Genomic DNA, 17544 nt, shown 5'->3' with positions numbered 1-17544 from the left:
GGCCGCCCCCGACCGTGCCCGGGCCGTGCCCGGAGCCCGCGCCTGCGCCGCACGGGGACGATGGCGCTGCGCTCTCCCACCGTCCCGCCGCGCTCCTCCGTGTCCCGCCTCCCCCTCGCACCGCCCCTTCCGGGCGCTGCCGTCCGCCGTGGGGCACCATGGCTGCGGCCGGCCGGCTGCGGCCGCGGCTGCTGCTGGCGGTGCCGTGGCGCTGGCGCTGCAGCCCCCGCCGCGGCGGTGCCGCCTGCCCGTCGGCGGGGCAGATCCGCGGCGCCTTCCTGCGCTTCTTCGAGGAGCGCCACGGCCACCGCCGCCTGCCCTCGGCCCCCGTACGGCCCCGCGGCGACCCGCGCCTCCTCTTCGTCAACGCGGGCATGAACCAGGTGCTCTCCCCGCTCCCGCACCTCCCCTCCTCCGGCTCGCCGGCGCTTCCCCGTCTCCAGAGGAGCGCGGCCCGGCTTGGGGTGTCCCCTGTCAAGGAGATCTCCGGCGTTGCTCTGGGCTGCCCGCGCCTCTCGTAGTGCCGTAGTGTTGTGGGAGTCTCCCTCGCTGTCTGAACACAATCCTGTGCCTTGTGTTGTAGCACCAACGTGCTTAAGCGGGGAGGCTGGGCCAGATGACCCACTGTGGTCCCTTTCAGCCTGACCCATTCTGTGTTTCAGGAGCCTGAGGCGCAGCTCCCTGCGCTGGGTGGCATCTGTCCACAGCGGGTGTCTTTCATTTCCAGTTCAAGCCCATTTTCCTGGGCACGGTGCACCCCCGGAGCGAGCTGGCCCAGCACCGGCGGGTGGTGAACAGCCAGAAGTGTGTGCGTGCAGGAGGGAAGCACAACGATCTGGAGGATGTGGGCCGAGATACTTACCATCACACGTTCTTCGAGATGCTGGGGAACTGGTCCTTTGGGGATTACTTTAAGGTGAGGTGACAGGAGTGAACCCTTTTTAGGGGAAAACATGGCTTTTCTTTCAGAGCTGTGCTGGAGTGCCATAGGACTGTGTGCAGAAGGCGTTTTGGTAAGATCCAGATTCATTCCTGGGAGGTTTGTGGCCTGCAACAGAGGTGGTCAGCTCATGGGCTCTGTCTCTGAATGTGTCCTGCAGACTCACAAAGCACTCAGCCTGTCAAAGCTGTGACCAACACATAAAAATCAAAGTTTTCTCTGAGAATACCAGTGTTGACCACTTTATATGGTGAAAAGAGGTTACCAGTTTATTTGATGCATATTACTAGAAAGTTTGAAAACAGAAGAATAAAGCATGCTAGGTTTTTTAGGTAGTGAATACATTTTTTTTCTTTGGAAAGAAAAAAAATCCATGTAGTTCTGCCAGTAAGCACATAGATGCACACCATGCTGAAGCTTTCACAACATTTTAGGAATGTCAGTTTTCCACTGGCAGCAGTGAGCTGTCTCACTCTCCTAACCTTCATCCTGCTCTTTGCAATACACCTGAAAATTAGAAAGGGAGATGAACAGCTGAAGTTAACTTCTTTGTTGTTTGACTCCCATTCTAAAGACCCTTCCTGAATTACTGTGCTTGATTTATGTTCCCTACCTGCTCAGGAGGAGGCATGTGGCATGGCCTGGGAGCTCTTGACAGAGGTCTATCAGATCCCCAGAGATCGTCTCTACGTCACCTATTTTGGTGGAGACCCCTCGCTGGGGCTGAGCGCAGATGAGGAGTGCAGGGATGTGTGGCTCCGCCTGGGGTAAGTGTGTTAGAGAAGAGCTTCTGAGCAGCAGGTGCTGACATTTCACTTTCCACAGTTTTGCATTTGCTCTCTAGTTGATGAGCTGTAGGGGCCAGAGATTATGTTTTAAACCCATTTTGTTTCTGGTTTCTTTGGGCTGTTGAAAGTCAGCTGGGCTCTGAGCACACTGGGTCTCTTGAACTTTTGGTTCATTCTCAGATAGTATCCGTGGGGGTGGGTATGTGCCTAAAACTGGCTGACCTGGGTGAAATGTGTACAGGATCTCCAATCCTTTGCTTCCTCTCCATCATGAGAGTACATTCTCCTCTGAAAGGGAGTAATAGCTGTTTCAGTGAGAGGGTGCAGCCAGTGCAGAGAGCACTGCTGTGCTTTGGGAGCTTGTTCCAGGCTATATGTAGGCTCTGAACCCAAGGCAGCCAGCTCTGTGTTCAGGTTTGCCTCTGCTCCAAAGAGCAAGGTGCTCCACTGACCCAGTAGGGAGCCTGTCTTGGCCAGGCTGTGTTTGCCAGTCATTATAGGCTGAGGCTAGGGTCCTGTCTGGTTTGACCCACCTAATCTTGCTAAGGAGAGTAATTCTGGGTGAACAGAAGCAGAGGAATTCTGGTGTGGTTGCTTATTGAGTCTGTGGTAGGAAGAAAGGATTCCTTTCTTCCAGCTTTCTCTGTGATCGAGGTATTGTGTAGTTTGTGTGTATGCCTCAGCACTGCCACCTCTGTTGTTTGCCTTTCCAGGGTTCCTGCCAGTCACGTGCTTCCTTTCCCACTGAAGGATAACTTCTGGGAGATGGGGGACACAGGTCCCTGCGGTCCCTGCACAGAGATCCACTATGACCACGTGGGTGGTGGCAGAAATGCTGCAGCACTGGTGAACCAGGGCAGCCCCGACGTAGTGGAGATCTGGAACTTGGTCTTCATGCAGTACAGCAGGTACCAAGCATCTCTTCTAAACTCCAGCGCCTTTCCCCCCAGCCTGATTCCAAAGTCATGTGTCTATTCTCAGAATTATCACTGTGTTCAAGAAGGTGGCAATACCAGGAGCAAGAGAGAAGCTATGGAGATTTGTCCAGCATGGCTCTTGGTTCTCTTTCCTTTATTTCCCTGTCCTCTTGAACCTTCACTGCCTAGTCCCCCTTAATGCTGAATTCCAGAGATCTCTTGAGGTCTGCAGCAGCCTGGAGGAGGAGGAGAAGGCCTTTGGCCCTGTTAGGGAAGGCCTTTTTCCTTACACTGCATCCTATCCTGACTATGTGATGGTCAGATCCTGGCTGCCTGACAGGCTGCTGTCACTCTTGTCCCTGAGTTTCCTTATGCTGGATCACCAACTGTTTCCATCCCCTGTCACTTTCCCATTCTCTTTGATTCACCTGTTCCTTATTTTTGCCCATGAACTGATCCTTGCTTCTCTTTTGCCTTTTATTTTTCCTGCCTGGCTGACAGAGAGGTGGAGGGGAATCTCCTTCCCTTACCACAGCATCATGTGGATACAGGAATGGGTCTGGAAAGGCTGGTGACAGTTCTGCAGAACAAACGGTCCAACTATGACACAGATCTCTTCACTCCCATCTTGGATGCCATTCACAAGGTGATGGGGCTTCTGCTCAGGGTCACAGCTCAACAAAAGCTCCTTGAACACAGACTGCTTGCTGGGTAGCATAGTACAGCCTTCTCTGAATGTTCCTGAGCAGTATCTTGAGACAGGAGGTTATGTCCTGCCAGGTCCAATGCAGTGTTCTAGAAAAAGGGGAGAATTCCAGGCTGGAAATCCGCTGGAATGTCAGCACTGCTGATGCATTTTTCCTTCAAAGTGTCTTAAATTTCTCAGTGCCAAGGCATTGGCTGAGCTGTGTTAGGTACAGAAGTCTTGGTCTGTAGTGCTGTGGAAGTACTTAATGGGTACATCTTAGGTGCACAAGGTTCAGAGGTAGTAGAAAAACATTATGTCAGGCGTGGCTGGCTGCCTCTTACATAGAAACAACTTCTACAGCCATTACTTTCTGCTGATTTGTCTCCCTACTTTCTCTTTCAGGGCTGCAGGGCACCGAGATACCAAGGTTTGGTCGGGGATGCTGATGTTGGGCGTGTGAACATGGCCTACCGCGTGGTGGCAGATCACGTGCGCACCCTGTGCATCTGCATCAGCGATGGCATCTACCCAGGCTTCTCTGGAGCAGAGTAAGGACATAAGGAAATGCCATGGGGTGGAGGAAGTTAGGTCTACAAAGGAATATGAACAGCCAGGGAAGAGGTTCTGGTGTGGGCCCCAGACAGGGAGTGCATGAGCTTTTGGGGAGGCAGGAAGGTGAGAGCCAGGAACTGCAGACTTCCCCTTGAATGGGTGTAGAATGCTGGGAGCAGCTGGCCTGTGTTGATGAACCAGACCAGAGGAGCTGGGGAATGTTGGATGTGGGAGCTGGGCAGGGATGCTCACAAGGCTGCCTGAGAAATCCTGCCCTGTTTTCAGACTGGTGCTGCGTCGGATCCTGCGCAGGGCCGTACGCTTTTGCTCTGAAGTTCTACAGGCTCCACCTGGGCTCCTGGCCTCCCTGGTGCCTACTGTAGTGGAAGTGCTGGTGAGTAAAACTGCTGTCTTGGGGTAGAAAGGTCATCACACATGTCCTATTTAGCCCTATGTCCCTTTTCTGGACATTGTCAGAAGTCAGTCTTGGATGTGAAGGAGCTCCAGGAAAACCTGATGCTATGCATTCCAGCATTAAAACCTCTTGTCCCCATATGACTTGTGATGGGACGGAGGGGGCTTAGTGTCATCAATGGTACAGTCAGGACAAGCATGTGTAAGTGTATGCCAGTAACCTCTATAATGTTTGCGGCACGCTGCAAGATCCCCTGAGGAAGATGCTGAGGATGTTTTCACTAACCGAGGCTCACTTCCACAGGGAGATGCTTATCCAGAGCTGACAAAGAATGCCAACCAGGTGAGCAATTTGGAATCCCCTGTCTCATTATCCTCGTGAGGCACTGCTCTCAGGGCCAGAAATCAGCCTGCCCTTGGGACTTAGCTGGAGGAGTTCGTGTAGCCTCTCCGTAACCATGTTCTCGTGGGTGGGCTGAGATGTGCTGAGCACAAGAAGTATCTGTGGCAGATTTCCATGTGGTAGCTCCACTAGGTCCTTACCAGGGACTGCATGTCCTGTGTAAAGGCAGCTGTTGCTCTAAAAAAGCTACAGTAGCTTTTTTGGTTGAGTGCAAGTACAGCCTGTCCTCGCCCGGGTACCCTTTGTCAAAGTGGAATGATGATTTAAGGCCAAGCTCCCAACTTGCTTCCCCTGACAGCAACTTCTTTGGCTGTTCCAGACATACAGTTGTAATTGGGTCACAGATATGAATGCCCAATAGGGAACATTTGTCAGCCTAAAGCTTTCCCCACGTGGATGGTCAATATTTCCTTGCGAGGAATGGTGACAGGAGGCACAATGACTGGCACTGTTCAATAATGCATCAGAGCCATGTTGTGATGGATATATGCAGAACAAAAAGGCTGGTTGATATGCTTTGAGCTGACTGAGCAGGGCTGAGCTGAGCTGGGGAACTCCCTGAAATGTTGTGACTAATCCTTCTTCTGATCCTTGGGCAGATCAATGATATCATCAATGAGAATGAGGCCGCATTTCTGTCCTCCCTGGAGCGTGGGAGGCGCATCATCGAGCGGACAGTGCAGCAGATGGAGCCCTCCACAAATTTCCCAGGTAAGTGTCCTTCTTCTGACAAGCTGCACTTAGAGACAGTTTGCTCCAGGTCCTCACAAGCATTGCAGTCAAAACTGGTGGATGTTTGCCTTCCCTGCCTTTTCTGTGACTGTCTAGCCCCAGACAGAGGAGCAGATATTCCTTTCTCCAGATTGCAGTTGTTTTCTAGTACTTCATCCTCACAACAAAGTAGGCACCAGGCAAGTTAGAAACATTCCCTTGCTGTTTTATTGACTGATCAACAAGCTGAGAGGAGTAACACAGGACCCAACCAGTGCAGCTGCCTGTCTAGGTGTGCTGCACTGAATTTTAGTAGGGATGGGACTGTGGAGCATTATTAATACTCAGTCCCATGCAAGAAGAACTCCATGGCTTCTCTTCCCCATTAACTTTACAGTTGCACACAATACAGATGGATCCAGTTACCAGAGCACACACTAGATTGGTCCCATGCAGACAAATATTGAAATGCCTTGCTTTCTGTGTTCACACAGAGTTCTTGTCCTTTTTGTCTTACAGCTGAAGTAGCCTGGTCTCTCTATGGGAGTTTGGGATTCCCTCTGGATCTGATTGATTTGATGCTTGAAGAGAAGGGAATCAGTTTGGATTCAGCTGCTTTTAATGAACTTGCTCTGGAAGATGCAAAGGTAAGAGGGAGACCTGCCTTGTCGGAATAATTCAAAGCCTTTCCTGTCTCCTGTGAAGATGGAAGCAGGATCCCTTTCACTGCCAAGGCTCTTCAGAGCACCACAGGACGACATGCCTTCTCCCAGAAGGGGGAGTGAGTCTGAAATAGCAGTGTTGTCACAATCCCCTTGTTTCTGAATGTGGAACTGAAGTATTGGTTGCTGATTTTTCTTCGGGTATTTTATGATGCTGACTGTTGCTGGAGTGAAGGTTATAAAATATTTATATAGGTTTAGACAGTCCTCTGTTAGTTATGTAGTCTAATTTCTCACACAAAGTATAACCAGCTTAGACAGCTCAAGCAGCAAATTATTTATCAAGAGTTTACAAAATTCTCCTTGATCTGAGAATGCTGAAATACTTGCACTGCCCCACTACCACTCCGCAGAGCAGTAATTTTGAGCAGTTTGAGGCCTTGCTCTCCTGAGCTTTAATGGCCTGGAAGCTTCACAGCTACACAGCAAGCTGTGCCAGGAGGGATGTGTTAACAACTGGTATGGCCTGGCTCAAGGCTAGCACAGTTTATTCAGTACTTGTGAGGTTTGAAGGGATGGGGTTAGTTAGCAGCAGCCTACATCAGCCTGGCTCTGAACAAGCCTTTTCCATGAAGGTGGCAGAAGTCATCCCTAGCCTTATAGCTCCAGTTACTTGTTTGCTTTCCCCAGGGATCTCCCTTCTAACTGTGCCTTTGCTCCGCTGCAGCGGAAGGCTGGTGGCCCACAGGCAGGACAGCCAGGGAGCACAAACACCCAGCTGGATGTGCACTCTCTGGCTTGGCTGCAGAGCAGCAGCGTGCCTGCTACCGATGACTCTCCGAAGTACTCCTACGCACTGGGGCAGCACGGGCAGTACGGTGAGTGCCTGGCCCACCTGCAAAGCAAGCCCTACTGGAGTCCCTCACATGGCTGCTTTTGCTGCCTAACCCCATGCATGCACAACGTGTACTTCGTGGTCCAAACCTGTCCAGCTAGCTGCCACATCTTTTCCCTACCCCTGCACCTCATCCCAAACTGGGTGCTTTTCTTAGTGCTGTTATCTCCCTAGAGAGGCTCTGGGCTGGTAACAAGGCTGAGCTCTGGGTTGGCACCACGGGGTGCAGTGGTGAAACAGGGACTGTTGATCTCTTCTAGAGATAAGTCTGTCTCCAACAATTAGGCTTCTGGGTGTGTGTGCTCGGGAGAAAGGAGGATAATTACACAGAGGTTTTAGGTATTGTGTGAAACCGTGCCCTTGCTGTTTCGTGGCAGACCACTAGGTGCCAGCGCAGGCTTTTTGTCATGTAGGGTAACTGAGGTTGCTGATGCTCTATGGAAGGCATGAAGATAAGCCACAGGGAGCAAGAGGTGATGTGGCTGTCACAGACAATTAGAGATGGCTGTGTACAACCAACTCCCTTTTACCCAGTGTGCTGATGGCAGCCCACGCTAAGCAGAAAGTGTGGCAATTCAAGCTATATACACTTCAGCTAGAGCACAACAGAGGAAAAAAGCCTAGCAGTGACATTGGCTTAAATCTCTAAGCTAGAACTGTCCCACCCTCTCAGCTTCTGAAGCATGAAATAATTTGAGTTGAAGGGGATCTCTGCATGTCCAGTTTCTTGTTAAAAGTAACATCAGTTTCACAGTTGAATCACATTGCTCAGAGCCTTGTCCATTTAAGTTTCCAGTACCTTCAGGGACAAAAATCTCACAGCCTGTCTGTTCCCTGCTCTTTATCACTCTTAGTGTGTAAAGGTTCTTTTCTTTACGTACAGCCAGAATTTCCTGTACTCTAGATGTAGTTTCCCAAATGCTAAATAGGGATGAATAACCTATTTCTTTGACCTGCTGGCTATGTTTGTGTTCATACAGCTCAGCGGGCAGGCAGCCTTTCTTGCTGTAAGGACACCCTGCTGGTTTGTGTTCAGCTTGCTCCCGAGAACCTAAGATTTCCATCACTTCATTTCTGTAGACTGCTCAGATGCCTTCAAAACAGTCCAGTTCTTCACTGTATCAGCCAGTCTCTGCCAATTAAGTGGGATATGGGTGCATCCCATTTTGTCATGGATAGTCATTAATGAAGATGTTAAGTGATGTTGTCCCTTATATCAGCCACCAAGTAGCTCTACTGGTAGCTGAATATCAGTTGAACATGGAGGTACTGAGCAATTCTTGGTGGGGCACTCTGTCCAGCCCGTTACACACCCACCTTATGGTCCACTTGTCCATAGTGCACAAGTTTGGGTTCAAGGAGCCAACTGGAGAGCACATTAGAAGCTTGCTGCATCCAGGAAGGTGACATCTCTGCTGTCCCCTATCCACAACGTCTTCAGAAAAGTCAGTCAGGTTTGCCAAGCTTGCAGTGTAGCAAGATGCAGATGTGTCTGTGCCACATTTTCTTCTACCAGGCTCATGTGGAGCCAGATTGGGTGTCCCTGCCTGCTTAGCTGCTGCTCAGCGGTTCTGTCATTAGGTAAGTGAGGGGTGACTTAGTTCCAGTCCTTTGTCCTGTGCCAGTAGCTGTTCTACCAAGGCAAAGTGCCAGCTTTCAGTATAGCCCGGATGCTGGCAGGGCTGGCACGGGGCAGTGATTCCTCCTTTCCTGTTGCAATCTGACAGGCTGTATGCACTAACTGCTGCTGTCTTCTTCCCCCTGACAGAGTTCAGTCCATGCCAGGCCACTGTCCTGATGCTGTACAGAGATCAGTCTCTCCATAAGGAGGTTGGGGCAGGGCAACGCTGTGGTGTCATCTTGGACAGGACTAACTTCTATGCAGAGCAGGGTGGGCAAGACTCTGACCAAGGCTACATGATACGTGTAGGACAGCAGGTAAGGCCCTTTGCTGCCTAACCCAAGGCTGCCATGGGTTCTGAGGCCAGGCAGAATTCCCCAAGTGATGGGTTGTTCTACTGTGTTAATTTGCAAGCTGCTGACTCTTGACAGTTCCCTTGGCTTATCATCAGAGTTGGTGGGGTAAGGCAGAATCAGCAGTAACTTCACAAGGGCATTCTTGCTGCTCTGGTTGTGTCTCACAGCCCTTTGCAATTTCATCTTGCTGAGGAAGATGAAAGTCTTCTCAGGTCTTCCTTCAATGTGCTGTGTTCTTGCCAGCTGGGGTTGTAATGGAGAGAGGGCAATCATTGATCAGAGAGTCTGTGAACTGAGTAACTTCTCTCTGGTCAGTCCTGGACAGCTGCAGGTGCTGCCCAACCTGAGACCCAATGCAAAAACTCTTATTCCTCCCAAGAGCATCAGGGAGGACCTCCACTTCTGCAGCATGTTCCTTCAGCCTTGCCAAAGGGAGAGCTTTGACCCTGTCCTGGGAAGTTACACAGGGTGTGGCCTTTTCTCCTTTCCCCATTTCCAGCTCCTGATAATCACCCGTGGGCCTTTTTAGCCTTGCAGAATGTTACAGTGCCTTGCTCAGCACTTCTCCCCAAGCTAAAGTGGTGGTCCAGTTTTGTTGCCATTCCAGTGAGGCAGAAATGGTACCTTGGATGCCAAAACAGGTGCCTTGGGAGATGCTGTTGGTTTTCTCATGGATGAGCATACTTGTTAAGAAAATCTGTCAGCATGGATGGTGTTACTGCCCCTCCACTGCAAGCTGGCAGCCTCAGCATACTGTGTAGTGAGTGGCTGGGTACAGGTAAGGTCTGAGACACTTTGGCTATGTTTGCAGTAACCTTCTCTCTGCTTTTCCCACCCCATCCCTGTCTTTTAGGGATTGGTGGGAATTTCCCAGTCAGGTCAAGCAGGTGTATGGCACAGGTATTTGGATCTTCCCTGTGTCCTAACTCATTTTTCTGTCTCTTTGCTCAGGATGTACTCTTCCCTGTAGAGTCAGTTCACCTCTGTGGTGGCTACGTGGTCCATGAGGTCACTGCTGTGGAAACCCTGCGTGCTGGCGACCGAGTGCAGCTCTTTGTGGATGAGGTGATAACTGAGTCCTCTTAACCTTTTCCTTGGGATGTCCTGAGTAACCCGGGCACAGCAGATCTTCGTCCCTTGTATTCTTGAGGCTGTTCTTCATCAGAGTGTGCAGTGGGAAGGAGATACCACAAACTGACTCTGTAATCTTTGTGAGCCATTATTCTGTCCAAAAGTATCCAGCCTACTCTTTACTGTTTTACAAAGATGATCCCACGGAAAAAGGAGTTAGATCTGCCCTGTCACATAACTCATTAGACAGCTGTACTACCCATTGTTTATCATCTTCTCCTGTTGCCTCACATGCAGCCTTTTCCTTATCTCTTCATGCCATCCCCTGCTCCCCTGAGCTGTGGAGGAGCAGCACTCCCTGCTAACTGGTGTGTGCTTTCAGGCACAGCGCCTGGCCTGCATGACAAACCACACTGCCACCCACCTGCTGAACTTCGCGCTCCGACGTGTCCTGGGTGACAGCACCGAACAGCGGGGCTCCCATGTGACAGCAGAGCAGCTGCGCTTTGACTTTGATACCAAGGTGACCCTGAAATCCAGTTTCCTACCTCTCAGCAGTACCAACATTCCAGTAGGGCTCTTCTCTCCAGGGATTTTTCCCCTCTCCTCATAATCACTCCTTTAGAGACAAGTCACATTTTATCTGAATAATGAAGCTTGGTCCTCTGGATGTGACTGTGTCCATTTTGCATTGGCCTCACCCTGAGCAAGGCTTGCTGAGGGGATGAATGGGGGTCAGAAGGGAAAGGACTTAGCAAGGCCAGTGGTCATGGGACTGACACAAAATAGTGTAAAGGAGTCTTTGAGAAATGGTGCTTGGCTGTGGCACATATCTCATGTCTGAACTGGACATTCAGGTGAGGGTATTTGTGAAGCTTTGGGTCAGGCTGAGTGCTGGCCCTGGTAACCTGTCACTCATTCCAGTATCTGTTTTGAAGACTAGCTGATGCTCTTGCATCAAAAATCCTTCTCTCTCATGGGAGGAGAAGGTGGGAGGGCCATGATGTTCACAGTTCCCTTTTACAAGCAGAGAAGATGATATGCAGGGGAAGAGTGGTGTGCCCAAGCTGAGTCATCTGGTGGCTGTGCCCCAGTTCTCCCTCCTTCATTCTGTGTCTCTCAAGAGGCTTCTCCTAAATGTGGCTGATTTGCTTCCTCAGGGCCATGTGACTGTGGAGCAGCTGCAGCAAGTGGAGCAAGTGGTCCAGGATCTGATCCAAAAAAACGAGGAGGTGCATATGGCTGAAGTCCCCCTCACACTGGCAAGAAGAGTTCAAGGACTCCGTGCAGTGGATGAGGTATGACATGATGGCAGCACACATCTTCATGAGCCTTCTCCTGCAGGAATCATCTGGGACACGAGATGTTGACACAACATGTTTCTGCAAGGGAATTGTCTCCCAAAACTCAGAAGGGAAAATAGGACAGAGATGAGATCTCAGGACACTGTTGTAAAACATGGAGACTGGTGATGCACAGGCTTTGTTTAAGCCTGTGGACCAAAAGCCTGTCGTGTCACCAGTTGTTTCTCCCCATTGGTGGCTGATTGTGGGGCAGTAGTGCCACTCTGACTCAGGGGCTGCTCTAGAATAGGGGAAAAATGAGGCGGACTCCTGAAGCCATATAGTTAGTCTGAAAGTGCCCCTGAACAACCATGTTGTTAGCTGCTGATCCCTGTCTCCTCTGTCAGGGGTATCCAGATCCGGTGAGGATAGTGTCCCTGGGGGTCCCTGTGGAGAATGTGCTGACCTGTGACTCTGAGGCTGCAATGCAGACCTCTGTGGAGCTCTGCTGTGGGACGTAAGTGACTTTTACTTGCAGCCAGAGGGCATGTTTGTGGGCACTGGTGGCTGAGGTAGAAACATCACTACAAGCTCACCTCCCTGTCCCTGTGAAACTAAGTTTCCTCACTGGAAAAATATTGTGAGGACAGTATGGGCTAGTTACAAAGCTTTGGAAGTTCCAGGGTGAGGAAACTTTAATGAAATGCACAGCATTTCAACTACTTCATAGTCTGAAACCAACCTGGAAGCCAGAGAGCTGCAGCAGAGTATGGGAAAGGTGTGTGTGACCTGCCACACCAGGGTTGTAGGGTTGTGGTGCTTTGCCTTTGGGGTTGCAGAAGGGCTGAGGACCCTGCTGGAGACTCCAATTCAGCTGTGAGAACTTGAGACTGCTCTGATTATTTTAATTAATTATCTTCATCCTCTTCTGCTTCTAGCAATAATGAGAGTAGAAGAAAAGTTAATTGATCTTAGGACAGTCCTGACACACAAAAAAAAAAAAAAAAAAAAAGGAACAAACTGGCCTTAGAGCAGATAGAGCTGAAAATGAACAATTTTGTAGCCATGAGATCATCCTGTGGGAGTAGAGGGACAAGAAAATGCATGGGAGAAGAGATGATCAGTTCTTATGAAGATGTCTGGAATGATTACTTGTGGTAACAGAACCCGAGACACCGTAGTTTTCATATCCAGCGTTGAATAAACAAGAAGGAAAAGGGAGGTTGTCAGTGTACTGAGACTGCACAACTATCCTTTGTCTGGAGTCTACTGGCCAGGCAGTGACCTGGCCTAACAAGAGAGTGGTGGAGTAGCAGCTGAGTAGAAGAGAAAAATGCCAATTCATCTCTGCTGAAAGAGAGCAAAGGAGGACAGAACTTGGCTACACCATTTGACTGGAGCCTGCTGGGCAGGTAGCACAGAGGTTCCTCTGAAGTAGCCTCAACTCTGCTGTCTCTTGCCTGCCAGGGTACCATCAGGATTTTAGGGATAGGAAAGGATTGAAGGTACTGGGATTAGGATAAGGAAAGGGCTGCTGTACTTCAGAATTTTTGAAAAAGAAAGCAGGATTCCTGACTTCTCTTCACAAAGAGCAACCTGCTTTCTTTCCTGTTCTCTGCTGACATTTTAGGCATCTTCTCCAAACAGGATCTGTGGAAGATCTGGCCATCATCAGCGAGCGTCAGCTTGTCAGAGGGATTAGCCGAGTCATTGCAGTGACAAGGGGACGAGCCAAAGAGGTAAGAAAGAGGAAACTGAGATTTCTGCCATGTCAAGGCAGTGCCAGAAGGACCAAACTTAGTAGGTTCCTCATAGACAATTCGCTCCCCACTGCTTTGGTTGGAGCCTCCCTGCTGTGCCTCATCTGGCTCCCTGCTGTGCCTCATCTGGCTTCCTGCTTCAGCCTTGGACTCAGCTCTGCTACTGTATCTCACTATTCACTTCCTTTCCCTCCCATCCTGGTTCCCTGTCTCTTGACCTTCATTTCTCCCTTCAGACCCCCTTTTCCAAGATAAAGACTTGCACAAAATATCAGGAAGCCTCTGGTCTATAAATTTCGATCCCCTAGTAAGTATTTTAAGGTGTAATTCTTTGTGCATTGATTTCGCCTCCTGCCTATCACAGCTGGATTTGCACTTCGTGATTACAGGGTTTTGGGCTCAGTCTTAGAGCCCTTTTGCTTCCTTTCTTTAGTCTTTTTTCTGCTAAACCATGATTCTGGTCTGGCTGGTTCTGTATAAAAACTAAGCAACCTACTATTGTGTTCGTGAGATCACTCTGTCCTTTGAGTATTTGGAAGTGTCAGGTGCCCCATATGCCTTCCCTCTTCCTTTAAGGCTGCTGTCAGAGGAGAGTGACTCATAGTCACTGGAATTGTAAAGACTAAAGGCAAAGCCCACCCCTGCAAATCTGTTCCTTTTTGGCTGGCCATCCCCTGTGCATCTGTGTCCCAAAGAGGCTTTTCTTCATGCAGAAGAACAAAAAGCTGCAGGGCACATCTGCATGCTTTGCTGGAAGTGCTGACCTGGAGAGCCCCCGAGAGGAGCTCTGTGCAAGTGTTAATGAGACAAGGGAGGCTGAAGGCATGAGAAAATTACTTGAAACAAGGGTTGTGTATCCTAGCTAGGCAGAGCAGTCCTCTGTTGTCATGGGCTAAAGTCTTGCAGGACCATGCTGGGCACAGAGATCTGGCAGGAAGAAAATACTCCAAACCATAAGGACTGGCACAGGTTAAAAAAAGCTTTTAATAGCTTTTTAAAAAAATTATTAATAGTAGCATTGTTGGTGAAAACAATAAGAAATATATCAGGATAGGTAACTCAGGAAATATTCTTGAACAGTTGATGAGGTTTCTTTTAGTGTGTTTCTCTTGTTTCTTCAGTCAGCAGTTTCAAGATTGCATTTGCTAATGGAAAAAGATATCTAAGATGCTCCACAGTGCTCCCCAGTTTTTCCTCAATGCAATCCTGATGATTTTGGTGCAAATTTTTGAGGAAACATGAATTTTCACCATAAATACCACATGAAGCTCAACAGCTTGGTCTGCCTGAGTGTGACCATCTAGTGTTGGTTGCAAGTCTAGAGAGGAATGTTGTGTTTCAGAGTTTTGCAGGAACAGTCATTCCTAAACCATCTGTAGGTGTCTTCTTACAGGATTCTGAGCACCATTTCGTGTTCATGACCCTGCTGTCTCCCTGCTTTTTCCATCCCTGGGCTGTTTCTGTTGCTGCATTTGAAGCATGCATTCCTTCCATCTCTGCAGGCCCGGGAAGTAGGCCAGTGCTTGGCTATGGAAGTGGACTCTGTGTCCCTACGAATGAAGCAGAGGATCACCTCTATTCCTGAGATGCAGAACCTCTCCAAAGAAGTGGGCCAGTTGACCAAAGTAAGGATTACACTTCTGTACAGAAAGAGCCCAGCATGGGCACATGAGACACATGACTTTTTCCCTGTCAGGTTCACATCTTACCATGGTCAACAGCAAGGGCAAGTTGCTACCTGCTGTTGTCTCTTTGTTCGTAAGGATTTTTGCCAGTGTCCAGGTGGCTGTGTTGCAGATGGCCAGCTGAAAAGAGAAAGCTGCACAGCACAGTGACTGGCTGCCCTGATCACATGGGTTAAAGCACGGTCTGGGAAGAGGCCATGCTCCAGCCTGACCTCCCAGGGAACTAACACTTTATGTCTAGGGGTACAGTTTAATGTTCTTACAGAGCAGATTGTCTTGCAGGTGGTGTCCAGCACTGCAATGCCCCAGTGGCAAAGAAAAGAACTACAGACCATCCTGAAGGCACTACAGAGAACAGCCAACACAGCTATCAAGAAACTGGAGCTGCAGCAGGTATTGATGCAGGAGCACACTGACTTGCAGCCAGCTGATAGCACACACCAGTGGACCTGGTGTCTCTGTCACACTTCACAGCCACTCAGTCACTACGGTCTCAGAAGGCAGAAGAAAGCTTGTACAGTGATGTGCAGTGCAACACAAGCCCTGTGTTGGGTTGATTTCACCGGCCAGTGTTTATGGGGCCATTGTTTAAAATGCAGAGAATGACTGGCTGGACTTCCAGGACCTGCAGAATTTCCATGTGTCCCTGCCTGTGAGAACAGAGAGTCCCATACTAGCACTTTTGGCCAACACCAGTAGGCATTGGGCATCGCCTCCTTGTTTATTCATGGAGGAGATGAGATGGTCCTCACAGTGGGCTTAACAAAACAGTCAGACAATGTTAGGACAGATTCTTTCTTCCTGCTACATGGATATTGCTATGCTTCCCACATGTGTTTATGTTCTGCCAATTTGCATTAAAAGCAGATTAGAAATACTTACTGGTAACTTGGAGATCTCAGGAAGAACTATCCCTTTTTTAAAGTAGGAGGACCTTGCCACAGAAGCCTTCCTGAGACTGTATAGGTCCAGGAGAGAGGCTGGGGACTGAATGAATCACTCTCTATTCCCCTTCTCACAGGGGTTCATCTCTGCTTGCATTTAGGGAAGGAGGGGAAGGATGGCTGTTCAGGTCTCCACATGGAGATTTCAGTCTGCTAGTCTTACTTTGACTTCTGCTATCAAACATCTCCCATCTGTCCCACAGAGCAGCACTTGCATTCCCTTTGTGTAAATATTACATGGATATATCCCCATCCAGCCCACCCTGTGCCACCAATAGCCCTTCAAAGTGCTGTGTTTTTCTCCCTCCAGGCTGAGAAGGCAGCACAAATCTTGCTAGCAAAATACTGCAACCAGCCTGTCATCATTGATACTGTCCCAGCTGATTCCCTCTCCGTGAGTAATCCACATTCTTTGTTGGCCAAGGGGTGCCTCAGGTGCTGCAAACAGCAAGAGGGAGTGGCTGGGCATATTTTCTGCTGGACGCTGGTCTCCTTTGCTCTTGCTTGACCTCTCTTCTCCCTGCCTCTCCTAGATCCTAATGAAAGTAGTGAACCAGCTGTGTGACAAGTCTCCTGGCACATCAGTCTTGCTGCTCAGCCCTCAGGCTTCGGGTGAGGTGCTCTGTGCCTGTCAGGTATCCAAGGTAAGCAGAACCCTGACAGAGACAAGGGGAATCTGCCTGCCAAGGGGGACTCCTACTGCTCAGCAGGTCCTGCTTGAGGCTTTTCCTGGGGTTTTGCCCAGTGTTGGTGGTTAATCACACAGGGGCAGGACCTGAGATGACTGTACTGGGACCAGATGTTCTTCCAGCCTCTGCTGGGCACAGTATCCCTGGATCCTCCAGGCTGTGTTTGCCCAGTGTTAACATGTAAGCTCAGCCTTTGTGGTCCTCACAGGCATGACTGCCTCAGGCTGGGTGAGAAGAGGATGCTGTTACCTTTCTTTATTCTTAGACTGCAGGCTGCCCCACAGTACAAATAACCTGCCTGTGTCTCTTCCCCAGAACTGCCTGCCCTCGTTCTCTGCTGCTGACTGGGCCATGGCTGTCTGTACAGAGATGGAAGGGAAGGCAGGAGGCTCTCCCATCGTAGCCAAGGGCAGTGGAAGTGCCAAAGGCATGCAGGGAGCCCTGACTACTGCACGGGAGTTCGCTCAGAGCAAACTGTGATGCTTTAGTGCCAGGACAGCTGTAGGCACCCAGCTGGACACTTGATACCAGGCATATACTCTGCCCATCTGAAAGGATTAGCAGCTGAACATTGCTGGAACCACTGCCTTGGAGCACTTGACTTGTGACCATCCAAGATCAGCAGAGACCCCACTGACAGAATGATGCTGCCTGTTCACAGCACGAGCGTATGGGGATGGAGCCTTGGAAAGCAACAGTGGCAACAGCAGATCCTGCTTCTCATGGAACAATGCAAATCTTGCCACAAGACCAGCATAGAGATTTTGTGAGAACATGGGGAGTTGGCACTGTTACCTTAAAGCCATTAAAGGGTAGAGAGTATCCAATCACCCGATGGTTCTTGTTAGCCGCACCATTTTTTTTTCTCCTGCTCTGGCAGAGGGGTTCGTTTTGCCCCTGCAGCTCCAGAAGTCAGTATGTACACTTGTCTCAGCAGTTCCTTCCTACTGCAGAACTCAGGACACTCCTCTGATTAAAATGCTACTCTAATTTAGAAATTAGAGAAATCCCACCTTGTTTGTGGGTGCAGGCTTGTTAGGCTATGCAATGTGTAGTGCTGAAGCAAGTCCTCAGCACTGAGGAAACAAAATTGTCCCCCTCTCCACCTCTTTGCTTTGGATGAATGTTCTTATCTCTGTTTCTTCCTGCCACTCCCTTGCAATTC

At 49.7% G+C, this 17544-nt stretch overlaps 1 protein-coding gene across 1 annotated transcript; it reads left to right on the top strand.

Moving 5' to 3' along the window:
* The first annotated feature begins 158 nt into the window (after positions 1–158).
* On the top strand, positions 159–17209 carry AARS2 (alanyl-tRNA synthetase 2, mitochondrial). The gene is made up of 22 exons (XM_066178416.1): positions 159–383; positions 728–916; positions 1562–1707; positions 2442–2636; positions 3147–3291; positions 3736–3881; positions 4171–4279; positions 4604–4642; positions 5302–5413; positions 5933–6060; positions 6803–6953; positions 8739–8908; positions 9899–10012; positions 10401–10541; positions 11179–11316; positions 11709–11818; positions 12932–13040; positions 14564–14686; positions 15029–15139; positions 16001–16084; positions 16224–16334; positions 16695–17209. The coding sequence occupies exons 1-22, from the start codon at positions 159–161 to the stop codon at positions 16857–16859; spliced, it is 2961 nt and encodes a 986-aa protein (XP_066034513.1). The 3' UTR covers positions 16860–17209.
* The last annotated feature ends 335 nt before the right edge of the window (positions 17210–17544 follow it).

This window comes from Chamaea fasciata, unplaced genomic scaffold, assembly GCF_029207755.1.
Source record: "Chamaea fasciata isolate MVZ Bird 193981 ecotype frontalis unplaced genomic scaffold, bChaFas1.0.hap1 SCAF_3, whole genome shotgun sequence".
Lineage (NCBI taxonomy): Eukaryota > Metazoa > Chordata > Aves > Passeriformes > Sylviidae > Chamaea > Chamaea fasciata.
This window is presented reverse-complemented; position numbering and strand designations above follow the sequence as displayed.

Coding starts and splice junctions, on each gene's coding strand:
- AARS2 (XM_066178416.1), top strand. CDS start 159: ATGGCTGCGGCCGGCCGGCTGCGGCCGCGGCTGCTGCTGGCGGTGCCG. Junction 8,909..9,898: donor TGATACGTGTAGGACAGCAG/GTAAGGCCCTTT, acceptor CTCTTTGCTCAG/GATGTACTCTTCCCTGTAGA. Junction 14,687..15,028: donor AAGTGGGCCAGTTGACCAAA/GTAAGGATTACA, acceptor ATTGTCTTGCAG/GTGGTGTCCAGCACTGCAAT.